At 44.4% G+C, this 14,620-nt stretch overlaps 1 protein-coding gene across 3 annotated transcripts in view; it reads left to right on the top strand.

The window, feature by feature from the left end:
* LOC137376119 (spermatogenesis-associated protein 7 homolog) overlaps positions 1 to 14,620 on the top strand; it is a 181,588-nt gene that overhangs the window by 32,391 nt on the left and 134,577 nt on the right. For 2 of the 3 annotated variants that reach the window (XM_068044127.1, XM_068044128.1), the window contains 2 exons: positions 1,343 to 1,435; positions 9,397 to 9,444. In XM_068044127.1, the coding sequence (XP_067900228.1) occupies positions 1,343 to 1,435; positions 9,397 to 9,444 (141 nt within the window). The remainder of the gene's footprint in view (positions 1 to 1,342; positions 1,436 to 9,396; positions 9,445 to 14,620) is intronic. The other variant, XM_068044129.1, reaches the window with a different exon arrangement.

Genomic DNA, 14,620 nt, shown 5'->3' with positions numbered 1-14,620 from the left:
ATAAATAAAGGATAATCAAAGAACAGGTGGCACGACTTGTGAGTGAAAATAAAGGCAAAAACACTTAAGTATTTTGCATCTGTTTTTACAGAGAAGCTGAAAGTCAGACTATAAAGTTATATGAGGAAGACACAGAAGCCACTACTGGAGATATATATTCAAAAGTTTAATGGGACTAAGATAGAAAAGTTACCAGGTATGCATCTTAAAATATTGGGATGGTGGGGAGTAGATCGCATTATATTGCTAAATCCTTTGAGATGGGACGACAGGAAAGTTGTAAATGCTACACAATTCTTCAAAAAGGTGGAAACGAATAAGCAAGGAAATTGCAGGCTATTAGACCTTTCCTTCATGTGGTAAACTTTAAAAGTCCATAATTAGGGATGATATTAGAGCATACCCAGAAAGGATAATAATGGACAGTCAGCTTAATTAATTTAAGTTTTTTTAGGAAATCAAGAAATATATAGCTAAAGGAAATAGAGTGTGTTTACATTTGAATTTTCAGAAGGCATTTGATGAGATACCTGTTGCAAATTTCAGATTCTGCATTAGATATTATCTTTTTTGTATCAGCAATCGCTGCCATAAGTGGGCCTCAAGTTCCATATGATGCAGAGCGTACCTTTACTGTCTAATATCTAGACAAACGGCAGTGTGATCCAGGGCTGGTAACAGTGAACCCTTGTTGCATATATCAGTTATTCTAATGTCACAGCTGTCACCATATGTATTATCCTGTCTTTAACAAAACCAGACTAAAAAGAATTCCAAGAGGATAAGACATGATTGAAAATCTGGTTTGTTTTAACCATCTGGTTTACTTTGCATGAAATACGCAAATGAACAGAAAATAGATTTCTCTTACCATAAGTTCATAAAACAAGTACCCCTGTTGCTATTCTATTTGAAAACTCACTTTGGCAGAAGGCGGACCGATTCACTATGGCATTACAATGCTGTAACAGATGATTTCTTGCGAACTTTGATGACATTTTTTAAAGTCAAATCAAATCAAACAGCTTGCACTCATGGGGTTTAATTGATATAGAATAACTTATAAAAGTGATCACTTTATGTGTCAAAATAGTATTTGTGTTAGCTGTGATTATGTCATGCCAGTGAATGGTTAGGTTGTTTTTCACTGACACCTGACATGTCATCACCTGCACTATAATAACCTTATCTGCACTGAAATGAAAAAAAAACCCACACAATTTGCTTTAACTTGTGTGCAATAGAATTGAAAGAATTATCGCTGTAGGTCACTTTCAATCAATAGGTCAATTATGTTGTTGGTGAAGGACAATAGTCAACATTTATAATTTTGTTTCTTCAGCATTTTGTTTGGGATCGTCCTGTAAGCTATCCACACAGTTTATCATTCAAGATCATATGGCTATGCATTACAAGAATCTACTTTCAACCAAAGGTATCATACATAAAATACAGATATCTGTGTTTGCTTGTCACTTACAGTTATAAATGAAGATTATATATTAGACACACAACAGATATAAATATATTGCATGGGCAAATTTTGCTTTTTTAATTTTGCTGATATTGTACAAATATTGATTATTCTTGGTGCTGTAAGGCTAAAATATTTGCTGAAGAGATACACAACATTTTTAAATTAATTATTTGAAGCTAACTGCTATTGTATCAGAAAGTAGTTCTGTAACTTAACAAGCAGAATTTAAGCATTTGTTCATGAAAATTTGAGCGATTAGGACCGATTTTAACTTTTACCAGTAGATTAAAACAGGTGGTAGCAGCTTAGTTGCCCATTATACATGTGCCCATTTTCTTTTCCATTGACAGGGTGTCTAATGGGTGGCTGATCTGCTAACATCAGTTTTCAGCCAACACTGAAATTTAAAATCGCCCAAATATTTGTTATACAATAGCCTTCAGCCATAATCATATATCATACGAACATACGAATTTGGAGCAGGAGTAGGCCATTCAGCCCTTTGAGCCTGCTCCGCCATTCAATAAGTTCATGGCTGAACTGATTACTCCACATTTCCACCTACCCCCGATAACCTTCCACCCCCTTGCTTATCAAGAATCTATCTACCTCTGCCTTAAAAATATTCACTCTGTTTCCACTACCTTTTGAGGAAGAGAACTCCAAAGACTCACGACCCTCTGAGAGAAAAAAATTTCTCTTCATCTCTTTCTTAAATGGGCGACCCCTTATTTTTAAACGGTAACCCCTAGTTCAAGATTCTGCCACAAGCGGAAACATCCTTTCCACATCCAATATCCCAATTCCATATCAGTACTTCAAAAAATAATTTTAAAGAGAAAATAATTTATTTTCTGATTGATGAAATTGTAATATTTTAAAATAGGTAATGCCAGCCTTAAAATAGCAAACTCTGATCAGAAAATCTAGGCTAAAATCTCTATTGTGAAAATGAGATGATCAGTTATTTCATTTCACAGAATCATAGAATTTCACAACACAGAAAGAGGCCGTTCAGCCGATTGTGCTTGTACTGACTTTCTAAAAGAGATCTCCATATAATTCCATTCCCTCACCCTTCCCCTAGATGCTGTCCTTGTTTTTCTTTTTTTGTATCTTTATCCACTTCCTTTTTACAGGGTATTATGGATTTTGTTATAACCACAGTTCCTGGTCCTAATATTCCATGTCCTAACAACTCGACATAAAAAACTTCTCATAAGGGCGGCACAGTGGCGCAGTGGTTAGCACCACAGCCTCACAGCTCCAGGGACCCGGGTTCGATTCTGGGTACTGCCTATGCGGAGTTTGCAAGTTCTCCCTGTAACCACATGGGTTTTCGTCGGATGCTCCGGTTTCCTCCCACAGCCAAAGACTTGCAGGTGATAGGTAAATTGGCCGTTGTAAATTGCCCCTAGTGTAGGTAGGTGGTAGGGAATATGGGATTACTGTAGGGTTAGTATAAATGGTTGGTTGTTGGTCGGCACAGACTCGGTGGACCAAAGGGCCTGTTTCAGTGCTGTATCTCTAAATAAAATAAATAACCTCTCTCCACATTCTCTTGGTACATTTATGCTCTCCAGTTACTGACATATGGAATATATTGACCATTGGAAATAATTTTTCCCTTTTTAATCTTATCACCACCCCCACATAATTTTGAACATCTTTTCTGTGCGACTGATAACGACCCAGTTTCTCTAGCTTCCACTCATAATTAAAGCCTTTCCTCCCTGCTATCATCTTAATAAATCTGTTCTGTACTGTCTCCATCTTTTCTAAAGTAAGGAACCTAATACCAGACACAGTGGGTTAGAATTTCAGTGAGCGTTCTCCAGGTTATCCACTGTAAATTCAGCAGAAGAACCATGGAAATCTCAGTGAAATTGCATAAACAGTTTATGATATTTCTGTCAGTCTTCCACAGATCTTGCTTCGCAGTAACATTGGTCAGTCAGAAGAACTCCTCCAGAGATTCTACCACAGTATTCTAATTGTGGCCTAACCAATGACTTGTCTAGATTCAACATTATCTCTTTAGAACATTAGAACATTACAGCGCAGTACAGGCCCTTCGGCCCTCTTTGTTATGGTACTCTTTTTTATTTTATCCACTAGTATCATTAAGGATCTACTCATCAATAGTAAGATAGCAACCAATTTGAAATTATTTTAAAAACTCAGAACACCATTATGCATGTGTAGGTTGATACTGAATTTTGCCTTTTATATGAGCCTACAGATACTAAAATTTCTTTGAGTATTGGAGAAGCTAATGCACCAAAGTATATGTGGCCAGTGTAACCTAGATGCACACACATTGGACTGGATTTTACCATGCCCACCACATCAGCCTCCGTAGAGGGGGGGGCCTGAATATGGGTCCGGCAGCGTCCCACCACTGAGGCTGATGCCGGGCAGGCCCGGCCAAATCCTCCTGGCAGCAGCAACGCTCAGTGGCGGACCCCCCATCTTTGGGCGACGGGAACTGAATCTAAATATGTAAATGAATTACTTGAATAAATTTAAATAAACTTATCTGAAATCTTCGGGGCCCACCGCAATCTTTGGCACGGCAGCCGGCACTCCCAAGCCTTCAATTGCCCGTCTGGGGAATGCCGGTGTGACACTGGGGGCGAGCGGGGAGAAGTTAAGATTTTCAGTTCAGGAGTTGTGGGATAGGGTCAAATAAACATAATGGGTGTAGAGGATGGTGGGAAGGGATGAACTTTAAACTTTGTGCAGTCTGGAGGGGAAGGTCAAATTTAAAAGGTAAGTGTTTTGTGGGGTGGGGGGGAGGGCAAATACTTAATGTAATTGTTATTGGGGGTGGGAAAGGGGCCTTAGAAATATATTTGATAAATCTTAGGGGTTTATATCCTTAAAAATTTAAATATGCCGGCAGGGCTGGCTCACCTTTAAAAATGGTGCCAGCGCCTGTGCTCAGACAGCTAATGCCATTGCTGGCCAAGGACACCCTGCCCCCTCCACATGATTGAAGGGGGTGGGCCATCTCAGCCATTTAAATGAGATACCACGCGGGGCATTGCAGCGTCTTTTTGACATGCGGGCTGCCATTTTTTGAGCTCACCGCCAAGATCAGTGGCGGACTCTTAAAAGCCAGCCCATTCTGTCTACCTATCGCTGATATATCTAACTGCCTGAAGGATTAACTACTACCAATAAATAGTTGTGGGGTAATTCCATGATATCGTGACATTTTAATACATATTTGATTCAAATGAGATGGATGATCCAGAGCTATTGCACTGTAGCTGACATTTCTGCAGAGTTGAACTACTTCCTTGGATAGATCTCAGTGGAGTCAACAAAATCAGATTCACATTAGATGCAATGACTTCTACTTGGACTGTTGTTCCATATTTTATAGCATTAAAATTCAGAGATTGTGATGATTATTGAATTATTGGGTGTAAATGCTTGTATAACTCAGGATACACGAATAGAATACCTCAACGTTGATGATGTATTCATGCTTTTCTTTCCCAAAAATGTGAAAGACCCCATACTCAAGTTTTATATATAAGCAACCTTGGAAAGTCTTTTCATGGAATGAAGAGGCCTTCACTAGTCACCAGTGATGTGTTAAAGTGCTGTATATAGGGGGGAATTTTATACTGGCGGTGGGGTCTCGACATCGGTGGAAACCGATGCCAAGATCCTAACACACCCTCTTCTATGGAAGGCCCGCTGAATTTAGTGCCAATCAGGCACTTAAGTGGACAGCAGCAGGCTCTCCGTAGGATTTAGGACCCCATCGCCGAAGTCCCAGCCTTGCAGAGGTGCAGGCCAATCAGAGGCCAGCAGCTGCAGCGCCAGCACAAAGTTGGTAACTGCTACTGTAGCTGCAGTGACCAGACACCAAGGAGCAGTGCTGGAACCAGGCTTAAGGTAGGTTAGGGTGGAGGGAGTCCCGCGGGGTAGGTGTCGCAGGCTGGGGTGGGGTCGGCAGCAAGGGCAGGGGGGTGCCTTTGATCGAGGGGCCCCTCCCCCATGCCCCCCCACCCGCTCCTCCACAGCCGGAAAGCAGCCACACAGTTTTTTGTGTCATGCTTCCTGTGCAGTGACAGGGCTGCTCGCCGCATGGGTAATTGCGGCTGTGGTAGGAAGAGACCCTTAATTATGGATTAATTACCCAGTTAAGGGCTTCAATTGGTGACGAGGCACGAAGTCCATTCATAGGCCTTCCTGCCCCGGACTAAATTTCCCACCCGATTTTATGCTCTCCCCGCCCTCCAAACCCGCTGCAGGGGAGAGTATAAAATTCCACCCATTGTCTGGAGCAGTTACAAACTGTTTGAAAATGCACACGGAGGCCTGGATTTTGACAGGATGGCAGTATCCCTGATGATGGGCCGGAAAGCTGGGGAGCAACCCCGCTTTAGCCATTTCTGGGAGCCCCCAACAGATTTTACAGCCATCAGGCAGCTTATGAGCTGCCATCCCTTAAAGAGACAGGATCCAACCTCCCCTGTCCTCACCAACAATCTCCTCCACTACAAAGTCAATAAGGAATTAAACCAGACGGACCACCCGGCATCGAACTAGGCATCAGAAATGACAATGGCAAACCCAGCCCTGTTGACCTGCAAAGTCCTCCTTACTAATATCTGGGGGCTTGTGCCAAAGTTGGGAGAACTGTCCCACAGACTGGTCAAGCAGCAGCCTGACATAGTCATACTCACGGAATCGTACCATACAATTTCCCAGACAAGGCCATTACCATCCCCAGGCATGTCCTGTCCCATCGGCAGGACAGACCTAGCCGAGGTGGCAGCACAGTGGTATACAGTCGGGAGGGAGTTGCCCTGGGTGACCTCAACATCAGCTCAGGCCCCCATGATGTCTCATGACATCAGGTCAAACATGGGCAAGGAAACCTCCTGCAGATTACCACCTACCACTCCCCTCAGCTGATGATTCAGTACACCTCCACGTTGAACACCACTTGGAAGAAGCACTGAGGGTGGCAAGGGTGCAGAATGTATTCTGGGTGGAGGACTTCAATGTCCACCACCAAGAGTGGCTCAGTAGCACCACTACTGACCAAGCTAGCCGAGACCTAAGGACATAGCTGCTAGACTGGGTATATGGCAGGTGGAGAGGGAACCAACAAGACGAAAAACATACTTGACCTCATCCTCACCAATTTGCCTGCTGCAAATGCATCTGTCCATGACAGTATTGGTAGAAGTGACCACTGCACAGTTCTTGTGGAGACAAAGTTCCGTCTTCACAGCATGTTGTGTGGCAATACCACCTTGCTAAACGGGATAGATTTTGAATAGATCTAGCAACATAAAACTGGGCATCCATGAGGCACTGTGGACCATCCGCAGCAGCAGAATTGTATTCAACCACAATCTGTAACCTCAAGGCCCGGCATGTCCCCCACTCTACCATTACCATCAAGCCAGGGGACCAACCCTGCATCAATGAAGAGTGCCGGAGGGCATGCCGGGAGCAGCACCAGGCATACCTAAAAATGAGGTGTCAACCTGGTGAAGCTACAACACAGGACTACTTGCATGCCAAACAGCGTAAGCAGCATGCGATAGGCGATCCCATAACCAACGGATCGGATCTAAGCTCTGCAGTCCTGCCACATCCAGTCGTGAATGGTGGTGGATAATTAAACAACTAACTGGAGGAGGAGGCCCCGCACAAATATCCCCATCCTCAATGATGGGGGAGCCCAGCACATCAGTGCAAAAGATAAGGCTGAAGCATTTGCAACAATCTTCAGCCAGAATTGCTGAGTGGATGATCCATCTCGGCCTCCTCCTGACGTCCTCAGCATCACGGATGCCAGTCTTCAGCCAATTTGACTCACTTCGTGTGATATCAAGAAACGACTGAAGGCACTGGATAAACTGCAAATGCTATGGACCCTGACAACATTCCAGCAATAGTACTGAAGACCTGTGCTCCAGAACGTGCTGTGCCCCAGCCAAGCTGTTCCAGTACAGCTACACTGGCATCTACTTGGAAACGTGGAAAATTGCCCAGGTATGTCCTGTACACAAAAAGCAGCTCGAGTCCAACCCGGCCAATTACCGCCCCATCAGTCTACTCTCGATCATCAGTAAAGTGATGGAAGGTGTTGTCGACAGTGCTATCATGCGGCACTTGCTCAGCAATAACCTGCTCAGTAACACTCAGTTTGGGTTCTGCCGGGGCCATTCAGTTCCTGGCCTTTTTACAGCCATTGTCCAAACATGGACAAAAGAACTGAACTCCAGAGGTGAGATGAGAGTGACTGCCCTTGACATCAAGGCAGCATTTGAGTGAGTCTGTCATCAAGGAGCCCTAGCAAAACTGGAGTCAATGGGAATCAGGGGGAAAGCTCTCTGCTGGTTAGTGTCGTACCTAACACAAAGGAAGATGGTTGTAGTTGTTGGAGGTCAATCGTCTCAGCTCCAGGACATCACTGCAGGAGTTCCTCAGGATAGTGTCCTAGGCCCAACCTCAGCTACTTCATCAATGACCTTCCTTCAGTCATAAGGTCAGAAGTGGGGATGTTCGCTGATGATTGTACAATGTTCAGTATCATTCGCGACTCCTCAAATACTGAAGCAGTGTGTGTAGAAATGCAGCAAGACCTGGACAATTTCCAGGCTTGGACTGATAAGTGGCAAGTAACGTTCGTGCCACACAAGTACCAAGCAATAAGCATCTCCAACAAGAGAGAATTGAACCATCTCCCCTGGACATTCAGTTATGATCGCTGAATCCCCCACTATCAACATCCTGGGGGTTAACATAGACCAGAAACTGAACTGGAGTAGCCATATAAATACAGTGGCTACATTAGCAGGTCAAAGGCTAGGAATCCTTTGGCAAGTAACTCACGTGCTGACTCCCCAAAGCATGTCCACCATTTACAAGGCACAACTCAGGAGTGTGATGGAATACTTTCCACTTGCCTGAATGGGTGCAGCTCCAACAACACTCAAGAAGCTCGACACCATCCAGGACAAAGCAGCTCACTTGATTGGCAGCCCATCCACAAACATTCACTTCCTCCACCACTGATTCACAGTGGCAGCAGTGTGTACCATCTACAAGATGCGCTGCAGCAACACACCAAGGCTCCTTCGACCACACCTTCCAAATCTGCGACCTCTACCACCTAGAAGGACAAGAGCAGCAGATGCATGGGAACACCACCTCCTGCAGGTTCCCCTCCAAGCCACACACTTTCCTGACTTGGAACTATATCATCGTTCCATCACTGCCGCTGAGTCAAAATCCTGGAACTCCCTTCCTAACAGCAATGTGGGTGTACCTATTCCCCATGGATCCCAGTGATTCAAGAAGGCAGCTCACCACCGCCTTCTCAAGGTCAATTAGGGATGGGAGTAAAGCTGGCCTTGCCAGCGACGCCTACATCCCATGAACGAATAATTTAAAAAACCCTCCCCCCACCCCCGCTCACTGAGGCCTGCTTTACTGGCTCCAGGGACTCCAACCCCATTCACCTTGGTCCGAGAGCAACGTCCATGCTGCTTCTCTGGGCTGGGTGCAGTCCAGGCAGTGGCCACCGCTCCTGGGGTTGAAGGGACTGCTGGGACTGAAGAGCTGCTAACCCTTTGATTGGCCGGCAGCTCCTGGAGGCGGATCTTGTTCCTTAAATGGATGGCACCTCTTTAGCTGTCTGATGGAGGTAAAATCTGTTCAGTGCTCCCAGAAACAGCTGAGGTGGGGTTGCCCCTGGATTTCTGGACTGTTCTTGGGGGCACTGCACTCTGACAAAATCTCAGTCAGAGTGTGTGTATGCACTTGTTTTTTTTATAAAAGTGGATTATAACAGAAATGAATGTTTACTGTCATAGATTAAGTGCCATGCATATAGAGTAATTCAAAAAATGTTCATTGTCTTTTTCTGTATATTTCAGCTGCTGTTGATTCATCAATGCCAAAAAGCATGACTACCAGTATTAAATGTAAGTGCTTATTTCATCAACTGTCACCAGATCAATATGAAAAGCAAAATACTACGGATGCTGGAAATCTGAAATAGAAACAAGAAGTGCTGGAAATACTCAGCAGGTGTGACAGCATCAGTGGAGAGAGAAGTAGAGTTAATGTTTCAGGTCGATGACCTTTCATCTGTTTTTCTCTCTCCACAGATGCTGACAGCTGCTGAATATTTCCAGCACTTTTTGTTTTTATCACAAGATCAATTATAGCAGGCAAAATTTTTCTGCAGCCTTAGAGTAATAGCAGGACTTGTACCTAACAGGTGATCTTGTCGGTATCTTACATGATATAGAAATGCATAGAATTTACAGCATAGAAACAGGCCATTGACTCCAACTGCTCTGTGCTGGTGTTTACGCTCGAATGAAACCTCCTTTCATCCCTCTTCATCTCACCCTATTTTCTATTTCCTCTATCCTTCTATTTTCCTTTCTTCAATTTTCTTCTATTCTTTTATTTGTTTCTCCCTCAAGTGCTATTCTAGCTTCCCCTTAAATGCATATGTGCTATATGGTATCTGGGGAGGCCTCACTGTGTATGCAAAATGCGCTGGATGCAGAATCCCATTGCTGACTAGGCTTCCACCGCTGGGATAGAGAGAAGTTGGAGCTAGCGACAACAGGATGCTGCAGCTGAAGTGGCCAGAAGCTCTGCAAGTGGATGAGAGAGAGATATGGAGTTAACCGGAAGGCAAAATAGTGATGGTAGAAGTAGAAGCACCATCAGTCGTGTCTGTAATGATAAAAACCCCAAGATTCACAGAAGCTACAAAGAACAAAGAACAAAGATAATTACAGCACAGGAACAGGCCCTTCGGCCCTCCAAGCCTGCGCCGATCCAGATCCTCTCTCTAAACATGTCGCCTATTTTCTAAGGTTCTGTATCTCTTTTCTTCCTGCCCATTCATGTATCTGTCTAGATACATCTTAAAAGACGCCATCGTGCCCGCATCTACCACCTCCGCTGGCAACGCGTTCCAGGGACCCACCACCCTCTGCGTAAAGAACTTTCCACGCATATCCCCCCTAAACTTTTCCCCTTTCACTTTGAACTCGTGTCCTCTAGTAATTGAATCCCCCACTCTGGGAAAAAGCCTCTTGCTATCCACCCTGTCTATACCTCTCATGATTTTGTACACCTCAATCAGGTCCCCCCTCAACCTCCGTCTTTCTAATGAAAATAATCCTAATCTACTCAACCTCTCTTCATAGCTAGCGCCCTCCATACCAGGCAACATCCTGGTGAACCTCCTCTGCACCCTCTCCAAAGCATCCACATCCTTTTGGTAATGTGGCGACCAGAACTGTACGCAGTATTCCAAATGTGGCCGAACCAAAGTCCTATACAACTGTAACATGACCTGCCAACTCTTGTACTCAATACCCCGTCCGATGAAGGAAAGCATGCCGTATGCCTTCTTGACCACTCTATTTACCTGCGTTGCCACCTTCAGGGAACAGTGGACCTGAACACCCAAATCTCTCTGGACATCAATTTTCCCCAGGACTTTTCCATTTACTGTATAGTTCACTCTTGAATTGGATCTTCCAAAATGCATCACCTCGCATTTGCCCTGATTGAACTCCATCTGCCATTTCTCTGCCCAACTCTCCAATCTATCTATATTCTGCTGTATTCTCTGACAGTCCCCTTCACTATCTGCTACTCCACCAATCTTAGTGTCATCTGCAAACTTGCTAATCAGTCCACCTATACTTTCCTCCAAATCATTAATGTATATCACAAACAACAGTGGTCCCAGCACGGATCCCTGTGGAACACCACTGGTCACACGTCTCCATTTTGAGAAACTCCCTTCCACTGCTACTCTCTGTCTCCTGTTGCCCAGCCAGTTCTTTATCCATCTAGCTAGTACACCTTGGACCCCAAGCGCCTTCACTTTCTCCATCAGCCTACCATGGGGAACCTTATCAAACGCCTTATTGAAGTCCATGTATATGACATCGACAGCCCTTCCCTCATCAATCAACTTTGTCACTTCCTCAAAGAATTCTATCAAGTTGGTAAGACATGACCTTCCCTGCACAAAACCATGTTGCCTATCACTGATAAGCCCATTTTCTTCCAAATGGGAATAGATCCTATCCCTCAGTATCTTCTCCAGCAGCTTCCCTACCACTGACGTCAGGCTCACCGGTCTATAATTACCTGGATTATCCCTGCTACCCTTCTTAAACAAGGGGACAACATTAGCAATTCTCCAGTCCTCCGGGACCTCACCCGTGTTTAAGGATGCTGCAAAGATATCTGTTAAGGCCCCAGCTATTTCCTCTCTCGCTTCCCTCAGTAACCTGGGATAGATCCCATCCGGACCTGGGGACTTGTCCACCTTAATGCCCTTTAGAATACCCAACACTTCCTCCCTCCTTATGCCGACTTGACCTAGAGTAATCAAACATCTGTTCCTCACCTCAACATCCGTCATGTCCCTCTCCTCGGTGAATACCGATGCAAAGTACTCGTTTAGAATCTCGCCCATTTTCTCTGAGTCCAAGCATAACATTCCTCCTTTGTCCTTTAGTGGGCCAATCCTTTCTCTAGTTACCCTCTTTCTCCTTATATATGAATAAAAGGCTTTGGGATTTTCTTTAACCCTGTTTGCTAAAGATATTTCATGACCCCTTTTAGCCCTCTTAATTCCTCGTTTCAGATTGGTCCTACATTCCCGATATTCTTTCAAAGCTTCGTCTTTCATCAGCCGCCTAGACCTTATGTATGCTTCCTTTTTCCTCTTAGCTAGTCTCACAATTTCACCTGTCATCCATGGTTCCCTAATCTTGCCATTTCTATCCTTCATTTTCACAGGAACATGTCTCTCCTGCACGCTAATCAACCTCTCTTTAAAAGCCTCCCACATATCACATGTGGATTTACCTTCAAACAGCTGCTCCCAATCTACATTCCCCAGCTCCTGCCGAATTTTGGTATAGTTGGCCTTCCCCCAATTTAGCACTCTTCCTTTAGGACCACTCTCGGCTTTGTCCATGAGTATTTTAAAGCTTACGGAATTGTGATCACTATTCCCAAAGTAGTCCCCTACTGAAACTTCAACCACCTGGCCGGGCTCATTCCCCAACACCAGCTACATTAAAGGTTATATTGGTAGGGTTAAGAGCAAGAAGGCTCTTTGGCATTCAATGAATAATGCTTAAGAAAAAGAATGTGGGAAACCTGGAGGGAGGTGGCTTTGTCAATCAGTGCCAAGTCTTCCACACCACAAATGGGTTTTCAGTGCTGAAACCATTTTAATAATCTCACAAGTTTGACCAAGATTAGTGAAGGCACAAGTACTCATGCAGATACTGAGATAATGCTGAAAGCATGACTCGCCTCCGTACCATCCACAACCATGTCAAGTAAAAAAAGAAACGATGGAGATGGTTAGTAAGTGCAACAGACCATTAGCATCCCTCTTCATAGTTACACCTACATTCCTACCATTGTACAGTCCCATATCACAGTTAATGCAATGTCTGAATGAGAAATGAAGCCACTGGTACAATGTCTGCAACTGATTGCATGTCTACAGGTGAATGTTTGTAGGCACCTATGTATAAACACAGCTGTGTAACATTTGTAGCACATTTAAAACTTTATGTTCTTTACATCGGAGAAGCTTATGAACAACCAGAGGCAAAGGACTGCCACAGGTGGATGAATGGCTAGCATTGGCCCATCAGTTGGCATAAGGAGGAAGCTCTGTTACTCTGAACAGACATATTGTGGTATCTTTGAGACATGAAATTGGAGGAAAGCTATAAGGTTGGTAATGAGATAGAACCCTTTTAGAGCTGAGCTTTTGTTATCTTCAGACATTCTGATTATTTAAAAGACCTACTGCTATTGCTAATCAAGTGTTTTGATTCACAATAGACTGTACCCTCCTAAAATTAATTTCCTTTGTGTCCCTTACGGGTGTTAAATGCTACAGAAGGAATCATCTGACAAGTCAGAACTCACAGACAGCAGCTCATCCAAGAATGGTTCATCTAAACCATCCCTCCAATCCCCGATACACCAACACTCCTGCAATCATGGTCACCATCGACCATACTATCTCCTTTCCATTGTCTTTCTTAAGTTCAGCCTAATGGGTCTTGCTCTGTCCACTAAAAATATAACACCAACACCCAATCCATACCAGAAAACAATTTATCCAATTCAATCCATATCAAATATTTAACAAGAATAATTTGGAATCACCCTTGTGAAACCACTTTGTGCTTATCTTATGTGCTCGTTTACTTATCTTAGTGTCTATGAGGTGTATCCCCTGTGACTACAGCTTGGGAGGTGGAAGGCTGCTGAATTGCCATTGAGGATACTTCAGACAGCCCTGGCAGGTAACCTCGAGCAGCTCTCGGCCTTGAGGGTCCAACTGCAGACTACAGCATCTTGACATGGATCAGATCAGCGGGTTGTGTGGTACTAACAAGTGCACTGGGAAAATGAGGGGCTGGGGAGCAGGCATTCTGTCCTCCTGAGAGAAAACAGCAGGTGCCTCTCCCAAGGAGCCAAGGCTATTCTCCTGAGATTGCGCTTCATCACTCCTACATTTTGTGCAAGACCAGAGTGCAGAAGTTATGTGATGCTCTGGCAGTCCCTGTTAACACTGGCCTCTACAGCCAAATGACAGCTGTTTAAGCTTCCATGGCAACCGTATGAGCTTGTGTGAGAGCTGTCAGCAGAGGCTCTGTCTTGATGGACACCATGGTCATGGAGCTGACCATTCTCTCTATATTGGGCAGCATGATCTCCAAGCTTTGTATGAAGCCCTACCACAAGTTGGAGCTGGATTCAGCAAGCAAGCTCATTGGCAGGTTGTTCAGTGTACCTATTATTACCTGCATTAGCCCATTACCCTTCCATGGTAGCATGGACTCTTGAAGTCAGCATTGAGTCCTTTACAGAAAAGCTAGTATACAGTCTCGCCTTCTGTGATTCAGCTTCTGCCCACTTAGATCCCACTTCCTTGATCCTGTGCTAGTCTTTCCTCAAACACAATCACGAGTGCTGCTCCAAGCCTCACAAAGAATTCTTGGACTTCCCCTGCCCTAGACTTCTCTGCACCTTTCCATCTCTTCTTCCTCCCTTAAAAATGTTTTTCAAAGCCAGCTC

Source organism: Heterodontus francisci, chromosome 13 (genome assembly GCF_036365525.1).
Source record: "Heterodontus francisci isolate sHetFra1 chromosome 13, sHetFra1.hap1, whole genome shotgun sequence".
In the NCBI taxonomy this organism is placed as follows: Eukaryota; Metazoa; Chordata; class Chondrichthyes; order Heterodontiformes; family Heterodontidae; genus Heterodontus; species Heterodontus francisci.
The sequence above is the reverse complement of the archived record's forward strand: the minus strand, read 5'-3'. Positions and strand labels throughout refer to the sequence as shown.